Below are 15,525 nucleotides of genomic sequence, written 5' to 3' on the forward strand. Positions count from 1 at the left end.
CCATTTTATAACTTTTCTTGCCACATTTGTTAAGTGAATCACTGCAGTTGTTATATTAGTAACATGGTTGTTAAATGAATGTGGGTTCTCCATTGACTTTGCTTGTCAGAAGGTTGCAAAAATGAACACTGCAGCCATCATAAATATGAGTTCATTGTCAAGCATCTGAATGTAAATCACATGACCATGGGATGCTGCAATGGTCATAAGTGTGAAAAATGGTCATAAGTCTCTATTTTCTATTTTCAGTGCCGTTGTAATTTTGAACAGTCACTAAATGAACTGTTGTAAGTCAAGGATTACCTGTATCAACTTCCTGCTACCTTCTCATATTGTGTTTCCTTGTGAGAATCTGGTAGGTAGCATGTGAAATCTGCTGTTTCTTTCCTTTCTTCCTTCCTTCCCTTCCTCCCTCCCTTCCCTTCCTCCCTCCCCCCTCCCTCATTTTGTCATCATGTCCTTCCTTCCCTCTCCCTCTTTAGAATTCTACTGTCTTCCCCAATTATTTTGCTTGTGGGAAGCTTACAGAAAGCCAGCAGGAAATTGCAAGTCCAAGGCCACCAGATAAATAAATGGCTGTTGCTATGTAGAGGGGGGAATGCAGGAAATGGTATGTGGGTGTGCACAAGAGGTGCTGCACAGGTTAGGAAGGACATGTGGGTTTGCCCAAGAAATCTTGCACGAATCAGGGAAGGGTGTAGGAGTGGTAGTGTAGGCTGTGAATGGTGCCTGGAGGTGCTTGGGAGTACAAGATAGATGGCTTGCAGATCAAAAATGGCCTGCAGGGAGCAGTGCAGATTGGGAAGATGTTTTGGAAGGGGAGGAGAAGGGAGAAGGCCAGACTTCTTGGGAGTGAAGGGAGAGGCAGGAGGCATGTACAATATTGGACCTAGCTAGTTGAGGCTTTCTGACCCACAGTATGGGAGAGGGAAGTTGCAGCACTTCCATGGTTGTAAGGTCATAAGGAAACTTAAAACCATGAATAGAACTGCCTCATAAGATTCTTAATAGTCTACCATTTATACCTATGTATAAGCCACCCGTGGATAATCCATTTTTCATGGTATTTTGGTTAAAAATTTGAGGGTCTGTATATTTGCAGATAGTCTTACATATAAAGGAAAATATAGGTACTTTTTTAAGTGTGTGTATACATGCAAATAAGTCCATCCATGGATAAACTAGTTTATCCATGAATATATATGTAAGAATTATTTCATTTCATTTAATTTTTTAAAAAAATATTTCTACAATTACTACTATTGGTTGGATTGTTCTACGATCACAATATATTCAAAAGTAAAAAATACAATTACTTATATTAGTCACTTTACACATATGGGTATGCAAACTATCTAGAGTCTTCATATAAAATTAGCTTTTAATGTAGGTCAATGCATCAGATTGGCCTTGAACTTTCCAGAAAAGTAATTAAGATCTAGTTGCTTCAACTGGTCCTTGGGGGTTTGCTGTCTATCATGGAGACTAAATATTTTGTGCTTATTCCTGGGTACATGCATAGTTTACATGGTTTTAATCTCTTTACTGAGATTACATAAAATGCTTGGTCAGATGTGCTTGGAATATATGACTAGAAAAATAAAACTAAATGAATAAATTACATTCCTAGAACATGTCTTTTATAATAGCCACTCACAGCATTCCCTTACCTTCGATACTTCCTCCTTTCCACTGTTATCTCTGATGAATACTTTTTCTAATTCAGGACTTATTCCTTCTACATTGCACGGCACACGTGAGATTGTTGATTTTGGCACTGAAATATTTGACAGTGGCATAGGTACTGATCTTGAGATAGAAGCCTTTAAAACAAGTGAAATGTATGTTTAATTAGCTTAAAAGATATAGCTAGAGACTCTAAGAAATAAGAAACTGAGTTATGTACTTATTTGAAGTGACACACATTCATTTTTAAATGCAAAGTGATCTAACTTGATGCAGATTTCAGATGAAAAGGATTGAATTGAGGAAAGAAAAAAATATCCTACCTTGGTTCTCATACACAATTAGCAGCTCAATGCTACACCCTATTATTAAGTATTGTACCTTATGATTCTTGACTCTTGTATCTTTTCTTTTATGTACACTGAGAGCATATGCACCAAGACAATTCCTTGTGTGTCCAGTCACACTTGGCCAATAAAGAATTCTATTCTATTTTATTACTTCAATTAATTAGCCTATGGCAGTGTTTCTCAAGATATGCTGGCTGGGGAATTCTGAAATTTATTTTGGCTGAAGAATTCTGGCAGCTGAAGTCCACATTTTAAAAGTTGTCAAAGTTGAGAAACACTGATCTATGGTATCAGAAAAAACTGTATCGTATGAACATGGACAAATGGTATGATATGGATAGTAACAAAAAAGTCACTACATAAATCTCATGTATACGTTAAAAATAGGAGGAAGGACAATTATGTATGTTCTCCACCATGGATTGACCAAAGTATTATATAAAATAAGTCAGGAAAGAATAATAACACTAATAATATTAAATGAATCAATAACAGCAATAATACTGGAAGCTTTTAATGGGATATAATGATATTTAACAAACATACACAATATAGCACAACAGACTGATTCCACCTGGTTTACCTATATCACCAAATCTACAGAGACTGCTACAGCAATTCATTAGGAAAAAAAGGAGACTGTTTATTTAAAGAGTGTCTAACGCTGAACTCAGAATGCAACTCAGTGATCTACAATTAGTAAACCAATCTGATGTTTTATCTTTGTAATTTCACTTACATAATTTGAAAATGTAATTTTTAAATTCCTTGCTCTAATTATCAGATAGTTGAACTGCTGCTTTTACCAAGGATGCTTCAAATTGTAATTGTAAACTACTAAAAATCTTTTCATATCAATGGGATAGAAACTTCATGTTATGTGCCATTTACACTCCTTCCTGGATAGGAAAACTCTCCATTTAGGCACTAATGACTTGGTCATCTCCTGACTGGATTATTGTACATGGTGCTACTTTTGAAAAGTATCCAGTTACATGTTGCAGAATATGACATGAGCAAAAAAGGGTGTATGTAATATCTTTGCTCTGTGAATTTGCATTGGATGCCAGTTTACTTCTGGATGCATTTCAAGGTGTTATGACTTAAAAGCCCTACATCCCATGGGGCCAGGCTGCCTACAGAACCATCTTTGTCCCATTATATTGTCCTGTCTCACTGAGTCAGAGAGGGAAAATATGTTGTAGACCCAATAAGTCAAAGAATTACAACTGGCAGGATGTAGGAAGAGCGCCTTTTCTACTATTGCCCCACCTGTGTAATAAATATCCTTTCCTTTGATGTTAAGACAGGCTCCCACTCTTTCAGTCTTTTGCAAAGGAGTTAAAATGTGGCTCTGCAGCCTTGCACAAGGAGCTTAGAGAAGCACACTGCCATGGGGATGGTTGATGTCCTGAAAGCCATCCCGTCAGTTTTTAACTAATTTCTAACAGATTTTAATCAACTTTGCCTCCTTTTACATTCTACATTTTCTAAATTTTTAATTTTTATATGCTGTTTTTATATTTTAGCATTTTATTATACAACACAGTCTGAAGGAGTTGGACAATTCAAAATGTGGAAAAAAAGAATAGATATGTTTGATAAATAATGCTATGTATTCTATATGGCATTGTCTCTTAAGATGGTTCAGAAACCATTACTGTGTCAGAATGCAGTGGCTGAACTGCTAGCCAGGGAAATCTATATTGCAGGATTGCATCTTAGATTCTTGCATCAATGTCAATAAGCTTCTGGGCCCTGATACAAATTGCTGATGATTATTTTAAAAGGCACCATAATATAAAATTGCTTGCCATTGCAATTTCTGACCTAAAGACCACGAGGCGATAGATAGATAGATAGATAGATAGATAGATAGATAGATAGATAGATAGATAGATAGATAGATAGATACATACATACATACATACATACATACATAGTGTGTGTATGTGTGTGTGTGTGTGTGTGTGTGATCTTTATGGACCGTTGGATAGTCCAGGGGCCTGCTTTAATCAGAGACAGGGAATCCTCTTAATATTTGCTCCCCCCCTTTTTTGGTAAAATCAATTTATAACAATTAGAATATATTATTATTATTATTATTATTATTATTATTATTATTATTATTATTATTATTATTATTATTATTATTATTATTATTATTATTATTATTATTATTATTTGGATAATATTAAGTTATTCTTATTATTATATATTTTAATTATATCTGTGCATAGCAACTGTATATATAAACTTACTGTGCTGTTACCAGACAGATAATGAGATGAACAAATTTTTGGAGCCAAATTGAGAATACCTTTTAGGGCTATATTTATAAATGAGTGATCCTGTAGTCACTGGCCCTCAACAGCTTCCTGCACAGGCAGACACAGGCCTTGGTGCTTGTTGTTACTGTGCCGCTAATTTCTGTGACGGCTGCCAACTTAAAAAAGAGAAACCGAAAATAAACCCCAGAAAGAAGTCAATAATTGGAGTAATTGTCCCCTGAACCCTCAGAAAGAGAGCCTTGTGAGGGGAAATGGCCCCTCACCAGATAAATAGATAGTGAATGCAACAGAATATGAACAAAATGGTGCTGGCAGTTATTTTTGGCACCAAAATGTAGCAGCAATCGTCACCTCTTGTTATAAGCCGATGCAGAGCTAACCAAACAAGGCGATCTAAGGAGAATTTGGACTCAGAAGCCCTCTTTCTCTAGGTGTTCTGATCGGGGGAGCAGAGAAAAGCCTCAACAATTTAAACTGGCCATTCATCTTTTAAAGCGGCGCAGCAACAGGGCTTCGTGATGTCAAGCCAATCTGCAATGTCAAGTGGTTGTGCTTCCAATCACCACGAAAGCGGCTGAGGGCTCCCTGGGGAGGCAATGTGTATTTTGATGGCAGTCCGTGCCAATTCGCCGTCGGAATGTTGTTTGAAAGGAATTTAGAATTGAGTTAGAATTAAAATTTAGAATTACCAATTTGAGTATTAAGTTGTAATTCAAACCTGTTAATTTCTCCTAATCCGACCAAGGAACAATCAAGCTGCCTACCTAACAAAGGCTGAGCTAAACTTGGGGGACGCTAAGGAGGAGTACGTGGAGGACGAGCGTCCTATCAATCAAGCCCAGCCTATCCAATCTAAGTCTAAGCACCTCCCACTGCTGGATGTTCGTCACAGCTCACTGGAGAATTCCCATAACCTAAATATATTTGAATTAAAATTTCAACTTCAATAAAAAGAACTTTAAATGGTTTAGAGCCATGATGGCGAATCTATGCCATGCATGCCAGAAGTGGCATGCAGAGCCATCTCTCTGGGCATGCAAGCTGTTGCCCATTGCTCTTAACTGTGAAAGGGATCTTGGAGTCTTAGTGGACAACCAGCTAAATATGAACCAGCAGTGTGTAGCAGCCGCCAAAAAAGCTAATGTAATCCTAAATTGCATTAACAGAGGGATACAGTCAATATCAAGTGAAGTACTAATACTACTCTATAAAGCCTTAGTAGGACCACACCTAGAGTACTGCATCCAGTTTTGGTCACATTATAAAAAAGATGTTGAGACTCTAGAAAAAGTAGAGAGAACAGCAACCAGGATGATTAGGGGACTGGAGGCTAAAACATACAACAAACGGTTACAGGAACTGGGCATAGCTAGTCTAGAGAAGAGAAGGATCAGGGGAGACATGATAGAGGTCTTCCAATATTTGAGGGGCTGCCACAGGGAGGAAGGGGTCAAGCTGTTTTCTAAAGCTCCTGTAGGCCAGACAAGGAATAATGGATGGAAACTGAACGAGGAGAGATTTAACCTGGAAACAAGGAGAGACTTTCTGACAGTGAGAACAATCAACCAATGGAAGAGCTTGCCCTCGGAAGTTGTGGGAGAGCCATTACTTGAGACTTTCAAGAAGAGATTGGACTGCCATTTGTCAGAAATGGTGTAGGGTCTCCTGCTTGGGTGGGGGGTTGGACTAGATGACCTACAAGGTTCCTTCCAACTCTGATTATCTGTATCTGTATCTGTAGGGTTCCCCAGCTGGTCTTTGTGTGCGTGGGAGTGCCAGAAACCAGAAGAGCAGCTCCCCGGAACACATGCGTGCACTGGCCAGCTGGTCTTCATGCACACGTGTGTTAGAAACCAGCAGACCAGGTGGCTGGCACGCATATGCATGCAGTGAAGCTAAGCTTCCAATTTCCGACGCTGGTACATGCGCACATTAGGGAGCTGTTCTTCTGGTTTCCAGCGTGCGCACACTCGCATTTCAGCACTCAGTGCTGAAAAGGTTAGCCACCATTGGGTTAAAGTAATGCAACATCGTATCAATTTTTTTTCATAAAAGCCCATTTGGGTATTTATAGAGTATATATATGTTTTAATTAAAAATATTTCAATGACAAATACTGAATTTTTCGGCTGCATGTAATATTATGAACATTGATGAAAGCCCAATTGAGCAGGACCATGGGTATAATTCAAACATCACTACTGTACAGTTTATAAAATTATTAAACAATATTTTGATCAATCATATTAGTACAGATTTCTGAAACCTTGTATTCTACGTTTGAAATCAAATAGAAATATGGATAGAAATCTATACAGTGTTTAATATAACAGACATTTCTATTCAGTTCCTTAATGTAACTATCTATACAGAAAAATATTTTTAGGCTATCAAGCTTAATTTATAAAGCATTTTCTTCAAAAGTGCACTGAAAATAATGGTTTTTACATTTGCAGCTTTCCAATATGGTTCAAGAAATAAAATTTGTGCATGAGTGTGTCTAATTATCATCTTATCTTTCTAAGCTCAACCTCAGTATAATGTATCATGAAAACACCTGTATCTCCACATGATAATAGCAAATATATATTACTCCATAATTAAGGTTGATTTAGTTGCTTTCTGAGAAAAAAATATAAAAATTCTTGATACAAATTATGTAACCACAGAGTAAAATTCAGTCTGTACAGATTCTTAGTCATACAGATCATGGTTGTTCCAAAGGTACTTTTTTTCAGGAGGCAACTGGACTTCGTTTTTCTTTGAAGATGTTTCGTTTCTCATCTAAGAAGCTTCTTCAGCTCTGACAGGATAGTGGAGAATGGAAGGATTTATATTCCTTGCAGACAGCTGATCATTTGTATCCTTTTAGACTAGAGGGTCATTGAAACACTTGGAGATTTATCTATGTCCTCAAGGTCACCTGAGTAGTGCTCCTGGTTCCTGTAGTCTGCAACTTTTTTCCCTCTGGAAATCCATTCCTACTCCCACACCATTCAAAGGGTGTTCATCCCAAATTACACGGCTAAAAGTCTGTAGAGATTCTCAGTCATCCGGGTCAAGGTTATCCCAAAGGTGCTTATTCTCGAGGCAACTGAACTTCTTGTTTTTTCTTTGAAGATGTTTCATCCAAGAAACGAAATGTTGTGAAAGGAAAAAAAAAAAAAAAACAGAAATCCAGTTGCCTTCAGAATAAGCACCTTCAGGACAACCTTGACCTGGATGACTGAGAATATTTATTCTAATAAACACACTAATTTGAATGGCTAAAAGTCTGTAGACTTTTAGCCATTCAAATTAGTGTGTTTATTTGAAGAAATATTTATTCATACTTCATGTTTCTTGGGTGTTCATCGCAAATAGACTTATACTTTGGGATGAGCATCGTTTGACTGTTGTGAGAGTAGGAATGGATTTCCAGAGGAAAAAGAGTTGCAGGCGACAGGAATCGGGAGCAGAATGGTGACTCTGAGAATACAGATAGACCTTCAAGGGCTTCAACAACCCTCTAAAAGGATGTAAATGACCAGCTGTTGCAAGGTCAATCCTTCCATTCCCCACTGTCCTTGTCATAGCTGAAAAAGCTTCTTGGATGAGAAGCGAAACATTCAAAGAAAAAAACAAGAAAGTTCAGTTGGCTCCTGATGTACTATTTTACATCTATAAATAAATTAAAATGGAGAAGACAAAAACCAATCTATCTAGTAATCTGTAGTAACACATTTCTAAATAGTTATGCCATCAAATCAGATTTGTAGATAACTACAAATAGTAGCATGAAAAGGAAGGTATCAGTAACTCAATTTATCACTGTGACTTTGTTAACATAGTTATATTATCTGAATATACTATTTGAAAAAAACATTCAATAAAAGTTATATTTCATACAAATTCCAAAAGATTTTCAAGAATAACATGGTCGCATTATCCATATAAAAAGGATATTTTAAAACTTTTTCATCTATAATGAGCTGCCCAGTTATTCTTGAGATAGGTTTAAATAAAGAAAACAAGTGCTAGACTAATGAAGAAATGATAAAGACGCTGAACATCACAATACTACAGGAATATTAAGCAGAAAAATCTGCTTGATAATGGATATAAGAACTCTTTGGATGATCAATGGATTCAGATAGAGGGTGCATGACTAAAACTCATTTCTAACTATCTCAAAACTTTACTCAAACATCAGTTACAAATTTAATAGCTTCTGGAGATTTCTTAATATTTCTTCCCAATTCTATTTGTTGTTTGACTGTACTGTACAAAAATAAATTATTTTTAGTTGGCAGACAGGAATTCAGAACTTAAAAATACATTACTTCTAATTTTGTGGTGTAAATATTCTGCCTAAACAATCCAGTAGTGTGCTTACCTGAGTCTGATTGATTGCTATATGGTTGCCATGGAGAGGCGACTGACGTTCCTTTTCTTTATTGTGACGACTACTCTGTTTACTTCGCTGGAGCTGCTGTCTCAGTTTGGCAATCTGATGGGGAAAAGAAACAAAATCAAATAAAAGATAGACTAAAAGAGATAAAAAGAGCAGGGGATACTCTTATTTAAGTAATACACTACAGAACAACAGTATCATATTCTGAAGACAAGCATGTGTTGCAAATTAGTTTGTTCCTTAAAATTCATAGTAATCCTAATTAAATGCTCTTTTAAATAGTTAATAATGGTCTGAATTCAATTTATTCCTGAAAAAAAAATTATTTGAGAATCAGTCATATTTTATTTCAATATCATGAATTAATGTAATAAAATGATTCAGAGTTTTTACCTACCTTATCAACCACTTATTTTTTTTTCCAAAATGTTGAACCTGTCTTCTTTTACCAGACATCCAACCCACAAAAAGTATTACAGCCTCACAGTAATAATATTCTCATGCAGAACACAACATATTCTCAAATATACCTGCTTAGTATTCTCTAACAAAGAAAGAATCAAAATTATCTTAGTAGAAAAAAATGACAGCCAGTGTTCATTTTCATATGTACATTTATATAACCCATTGAAACTATTTTTAAAATAACCAGGTAACAACCACCTGCTAAAAAGGATCAACCACCACAATCTTGGTATCAGAAATATTGTATTTTTGAATAGGCATTCAAATTAACTGAAGGAAACAAAATCAGCACATATTCACTGGCCCTATTAATCCTTTCAATTTTACCACCATTCTACAATTTTAGCTTTGAATCTATTTAGCAGTTTAAATAGACACTATCGTCTGATCTTGGATCTTATACCATGGGTTATTGTTTCTTTTTAATTCCTCCAATTTCAAAACATCATATTGCAAATAAATGAAACAGGCTTCTGGACTTCAGAATTAGTGGTCCAGAGAGCACAGGAGCTTCTGTGGCACAGTGGTTAGAGTGCAGTACTGCAAGCAAATTCTGCAGCCAGCTGCCTACAATTTGGCAGTTCATATCCCACCAGGCTCAAGGTTGACTCAGCCTTCCATCCTTCTGAGATGAGTAAAATGAGGACCCAAATTGTTGTGGGCAATATGCTGACTCTGTAAACTGCTTTCAGAGGGCTATAAAGCAGTATATAAGTCTAAATGCTATTGCTATATTTTCTGATATTTCACTCACAATTGGGACTAACATCATCAGAGACAAAGTTGTCTCTAAATCTTTGCCACTTTGCCTTTGAAAATGCCAGCCAGAGTTGCAGCAAAACATCAGAAAATCTGTTCTCTAAATCATGGTCACTCCTTGACAGATACTGCCCATGAGAATCTATACCAGTAAATTGATTTTTCACACATCCATGAATGCATTTCCTAACATATGACAGTGTAATACTGCCTGTGCCTCAATCTTACCAGATATCTACTCTGACTACCCAATGTTCTTTTTATCATTTACATAAATCCTAAAACCAGCAGCTTATGACTGAAAGCAGGGGCATGAGTGCACAAAATGGGTATAATAACTGAACCGCATTTAGTGTTAACTGTGAGACATGAAGGATTGCTGCTCTTTGCCAAGTTGTTAAGCACTTACTTCTTTTAGTTGATCAGCGCTGCCCCATGAAGCTGAACGCTGATGTGACCTCTTTTCTAATACCTCTTCTGCCCAACAGCTAGGTGTCTAAATGAATGGAAACCAACGAATGTAATTTGGCACTTATTCTTTATTTCATCACCAATGTGTTAAGTCAAACAAATACTATTTAGTAATTAATTATATTACATTTTGATATTAAAAGCATTTTCAAACATTTCCTTAAAGCAGCGGAAGGCAATTGTTTTCATTACAGAAATCACAACAAATGTTCTAGAGATACAATAATCTCTGAATGGCAGGATCAAAAATGTACAGCCCTTTTGGAGAGAAAGATGCCTTGGTGGCAGTTAAATGGATATCGACACAGTACATTTCAGAGACTAAACATTCATTTAAACTGTCAACTTGACTGAAAAGAAATTGCACTATATTTATGCCATAGTAATAGGCATTTTGCTTATTATGGGGTGCTTTAAAGGTTCCATATAGTCAATGTACAGGATGATTACTGTTTTCATACTTGTCACTCCATATCAATTTCTCTACCAGAAGAAAATTGTAAAAAGTTCATTTCTACATTTCTATGTACCTTATTTTTAACTCTAGCACATTGTTTTAATCATATATAAACGCATGCTTAAGAATTAAACATAATTTAAATCTCATAATTCCTAACAATAAACTATGCAATAGAAAGACTTCCCAGCTGAATTCTCATCTTATTTCCTACTGTCCTCCCAGTGGAGCTGTGAAATTGAAAATGGCAAGTTGATCCATATGAACAAAAATGGATGTGAATTTTTTTTTTTTTAGAAATTTAGAAATACACAAGTAATGGATGGATGGATAGATGGAGGGAGGGAGTTAAATTACAGCACTTTAACAACTAAGAAATCAGTTTAAAATAAAACAACTTTATATCTAAAGAAATACTTTATGTATTATCGGTATGCTCAAAAACTTTTTTTATAATAATACATAAAATTGTTTTATAGAAAAAAAACATTTTTTAATCTTACAGTTGCTAACAGTGCATAAATGTTGTCCCAAATAAGATCATCTTCTCTTAAATTAATCTATGTTTATTACAAATAAGCTTATGCAAGAGCCAAACCGCAACCATCTACACTGATACCTATAGCAAGATAGTTACAACAAAAATACTTCAATATTTTGCTTTCTGCAGATAAAAGAACATGTAAATATTTTTTAAAAAAAACCACAATCACACTGTTATCCCAACAATGGAACGCAGTGGAGCATGCCAGCCTTTTTATGAACTGAAATACTTTTTCTCTTTTGCTCTTTCTTATAACTCTATTAAATGAACCAGCATATGTGGCAATAGGAGGAAATAAGAAGCAATACTAAGAAGGGAAAAGAAAAAAGAATGTAGGAAATCAAACAGCATATATTTAATTCTTGTATAACAGATAGAACAAACAGACAAAGCTAAGAATCCCTATCATCTTGGTAATATTTTAAACCACATTACATTTAAAAGATATAGCAACAAGTATTCACCCAAGAGTCACAAAGCAAACAAGGCTAAGAAACAGCAACACATCAAATGGCATTGATTTCTGGCTCAGCTCTGCCATCAAGGAATAGTTCAACAATTCTCTAATTAATTTTTATAAACAGGAAATAGTACAAGCAACTGCAACTCACGATCAAGCTATTTCATTTTTAATGAACTACAATAAACTAGAATACACTAAATACACAACAATAAGAATATCATTACACAAAAATCCACACTGAAGTTTTATATCTTAATTATCTACTTCAGGTATGTTTCAGTTTTCTTCTACTACCTTCTACATAAATGGAACTTCAGTATTTATGTGACAGTAGGAATCTTTGATAGTGTATTATTTCGTGACAGTTCTTGGGTTTTGTCAGTTCCATTATTACTGAGTTATTTTTAAAAACTAATTAGGGCCATGAAATATTTTCACACCATTTTATTTATTAATGTGATCAGTTATCAGTTCCACCTTTGAAATTTTTTATCTCTACCATTTCTGCAATTCCTAAAATTCTCAGCTAGTGTAACTTTTGATAATAACTTTAAGATTTTACCTCAATAGAAAAGAATATATGTAGCTCAGGGTTTAATTGTAGAGTCCTTGGTGCTCTCGAGCTTGGTAGTTTGCTTGCAGACATTTCATAACCCAACTAGGTAACAAGCACCAAGCACTCCAGAGCTGACCTAAACATCTCACTGCCCAGATTGAGGAGAGTTCTTAAGAGCAGGAATGACCAGCTTCTTTCAAGCTGAGAATCACTTTTGGACTCTGATAGCGTTCTGGAGGTTGAACTATGAAAAGTGACCAAGGCAAAGAATTGGGAATACCAAAACAAAAGTTGTATTTAATTTAAATAAAATAAATCAAAATATAATTAAACACAATTCATTTTTATTTTTATTGATACACATTAAAGTTTACAAACTGCTGATTTATACATTAAAATATGGTAATAACTTGACATAATCTATTTGCAGGGATTCTGAGGAAATAACTATGGATTTTGAGGCACTAACATAGCCACATACCATAGCAACAGCATGATGTAATGAGTCTAAATGGATATTTTAATAGTTTCCAATACATTTTCTTCATTTAATAGAGTTACTCATCTTTAACCCTACTACATTGTTAAGATTAAAAGCTTTTGATCTTTAAAAAAAAGAAGGGAAGACTTATAGAATTACAGCTCGCAAGACATTTTATACTCAAGCATCATTTATTTGTCCAACACTAATACACAAATTTACAAATTATAAGCATTGTTCAATGGTAATGAGAATTCCTTTAAAAATAGAACTAATCTGAGAAGCTAGTTAATATTTTTCTCTTTCATCCCCACTGCAAAGCATATACAATAAAATAGTTCTTGACCTATAACTATTCATTTGATAATAGTACAGAATTGTAACAGTCTCTATGGCCTATAAAGCACTTTCAGTCATCACAAAACAATGCACCACATTCCTGTGGTTATTTGATTGCAATCTGGGTGCTTGGCAACCTATTTACACTTACAACTGATTGTGAAGCAATGTGATCACTATTAGCAATCTTCTCCAATTATCTTCCCCAGAATGTCAATAGGGATGCTGGCAGGGAAGGCTGCAAACTGCTGCTGGTTGCTGTGACTCCCTCTTGCCTCTGGACACTAGATGAAATAACTGCCTGATGAGTGGAGCTGAACTCCTTTGTGCAGGTGCAGAAATGGAGCACAAATCTTGAAGTTTTGAGCTCTATTCTTGCATGCTACCAGAAAAGTTCCCTTCCATTCATGGAAGGGAGCTGAACTCCTTTGGCAGGCAGCTATTTCAGCCAGCTCCCATAGATGAGGGAATTGAAATCCAAGCAGAGACACAATGTAACAAGGTAAGGAATGAGGGATGCTTCAGGCAGGTGGGAGAGACTCTCTTTGATCCAGAGTTGAAAATTCTGCTTGAATTTCAGCAAGGATGATTTTCAGCTCCTGAGCAGATAGAGCAGTAAAGAAAAGAGGCCGCAAGAGGGTTGTGCATAACTGTCCCTCCCCCGTGGGGCTGAACATCCTGCTTTAAATTTGGCAGAGAGGATTTTTAGCTCCTGAGCAGAGCCTCCTGAGGTCTCCTGCATCCCACTCTGACATACTTCACCTGCGATTCTGTTATCAACAGAAGTATCAACAGAATTTAATTCACAGCAGGTCTCGTAACATTTTCCTTAAGCATAACATATCTCTCAGAATATAGAGTACAGGACAACAGAGATGGAAGGGACCTTCTAGTTCAACCCCTTGCCTAAATAGGAGACTCTATACCAGACAAATGGCTGTCCAATCTCTTCTTAAAAACCTCCAGTGATGGAGCAGTCACAACTTCTGAAGGCAAGCCATTCCAGCAAGCCGAAGATTTTCTTCTAGGTTGGAACTCTCTTTCATATTTATTTATTTATTTATTTATTTATTTTATTTTATTTTATTTATTTGATTTGCCAATTGTTTACAAGATAATAAGTATAAGTGTATACATAGTTGTGAATACATGAAATGGGTACATATAAGAAAAATAAAAGAAGAATAAGAGAAACAATAGGACAGGGACGGTAGGCACGTTGGTGCGCTTATGCATCGCCCCTACAGACCTCTTAGGAAAGGGGTGAGGTCAATAGTAGACAGTCTAAGGTTAAAGTTTTTGGGGTTTGGGGAAGAAACTACAGAGTCGGGTAGAGTATTCCAGACATTGACCACTCTATTGCTGAAGTCGTATTTCCTGCAATCAAGTTTGGTGCGGTTAACTTTGAGTTTGTATCTATTGTGTGCTCTTGTGTTGTTATGATTGAAGCTGAAGTATTCATTGACAGGTAGGACATTGCAATGTATGATTTTATATACCATGCTTAAATCAGACCGAAGACGGCGTAATTCAAGGTTTTCTAGTTCTAGAATTTCAAGTCTGATGGCATAAAGTATTCTACAACGAGTAGAGGAGTGGAGAACTCTTCTTGTGAAATATTTCTGGACTTTCTCAATTGTGTTAATATCAGATACGTAATGTGGGTTCCAGACTGATGAACTGTATTCGAGTATTGGTCTAGCAAATGTTTTGTATGCTCTGGTTAGTAGTGTGATATTACCAGAGAAAAAGCTACGTAGGATTAGGTTAACAACTCTTAATGCCTTTTTGGCTATGTAGTTGCAGTGGGCTCTAGCACTTAGATCATTAGAGGTGAGTATTCCAAGGTCCTTTACAGAGCTTGGGTCATCAACATATGTTTTCATCAGTTATCTGTTGTACTCTGAGAATCTGTTCATTTGGTGCTCTGAGAATAGACTGTACCCTTCTTTCTGATAGCCTCTCAAATATTGGAAGACTGTCATGCTACTCCTAGTCTTTCTTTTCATTAAGACTAGACCAGGGGTGTAAAACTCAATTTCATTGAGGGCCGCATCAGGGCTGTTGATGACCTCGGGGAGTCGGGCAGGCGTGGCCAACTGGGTGAGCGTGGCCTGCTTGATGCCAGTCACTGGGCATGACCGATTGGGTGGCTGTGACCAGTCTTGATGCCACTCCTCAAACTGCTGACCTGTTTCCTCTTAGCATTGGATAGACTGGGATGAAGCCACACTGCCCCGTTGTTTTTCTTCTTCACATTTGATAGACCA

The 15,525-nt window shown here is 36.2% G+C and overlaps 1 protein-coding gene across 2 annotated transcripts in view; it reads right to left on the minus strand.

Moving 5' to 3' along the window:
- GLCCI1 (glucocorticoid induced 1) overlaps positions 1 to 15,525 on the minus strand; it is a 53,186-nt gene that overhangs the window by 14,389 nt on the left and 23,272 nt on the right. Inside the window, exons 3-5 of one of the 2 annotated variants that reach the window (XM_026677775.2) lie at positions 10,354 to 10,440; positions 8,703 to 8,816; positions 1,671 to 1,823 (exon numbers count right to left, since the gene is read on the minus strand). In XM_026677775.2, coding sequence (XP_026533560.1) covers positions 1,671 to 1,823; positions 8,703 to 8,816; positions 10,354 to 10,440 — 354 coding nt within the window. The remainder of the gene's footprint in view (positions 1 to 1,670; positions 1,824 to 8,702; positions 8,817 to 10,353; positions 10,441 to 15,525) is intronic. The other variant, XM_087947188.1, reaches the window with a different exon arrangement.

Source organism: Notechis scutatus, chromosome Z (genome assembly GCF_049901735.1).
Source record: "Notechis scutatus isolate UNSWTSFEM ecotype Mainland chromosome Z, rNotScu1.2, whole genome shotgun sequence".
Lineage (NCBI taxonomy): Eukaryota > Metazoa > Chordata > Lepidosauria > Squamata > Elapidae > Notechis > Notechis scutatus.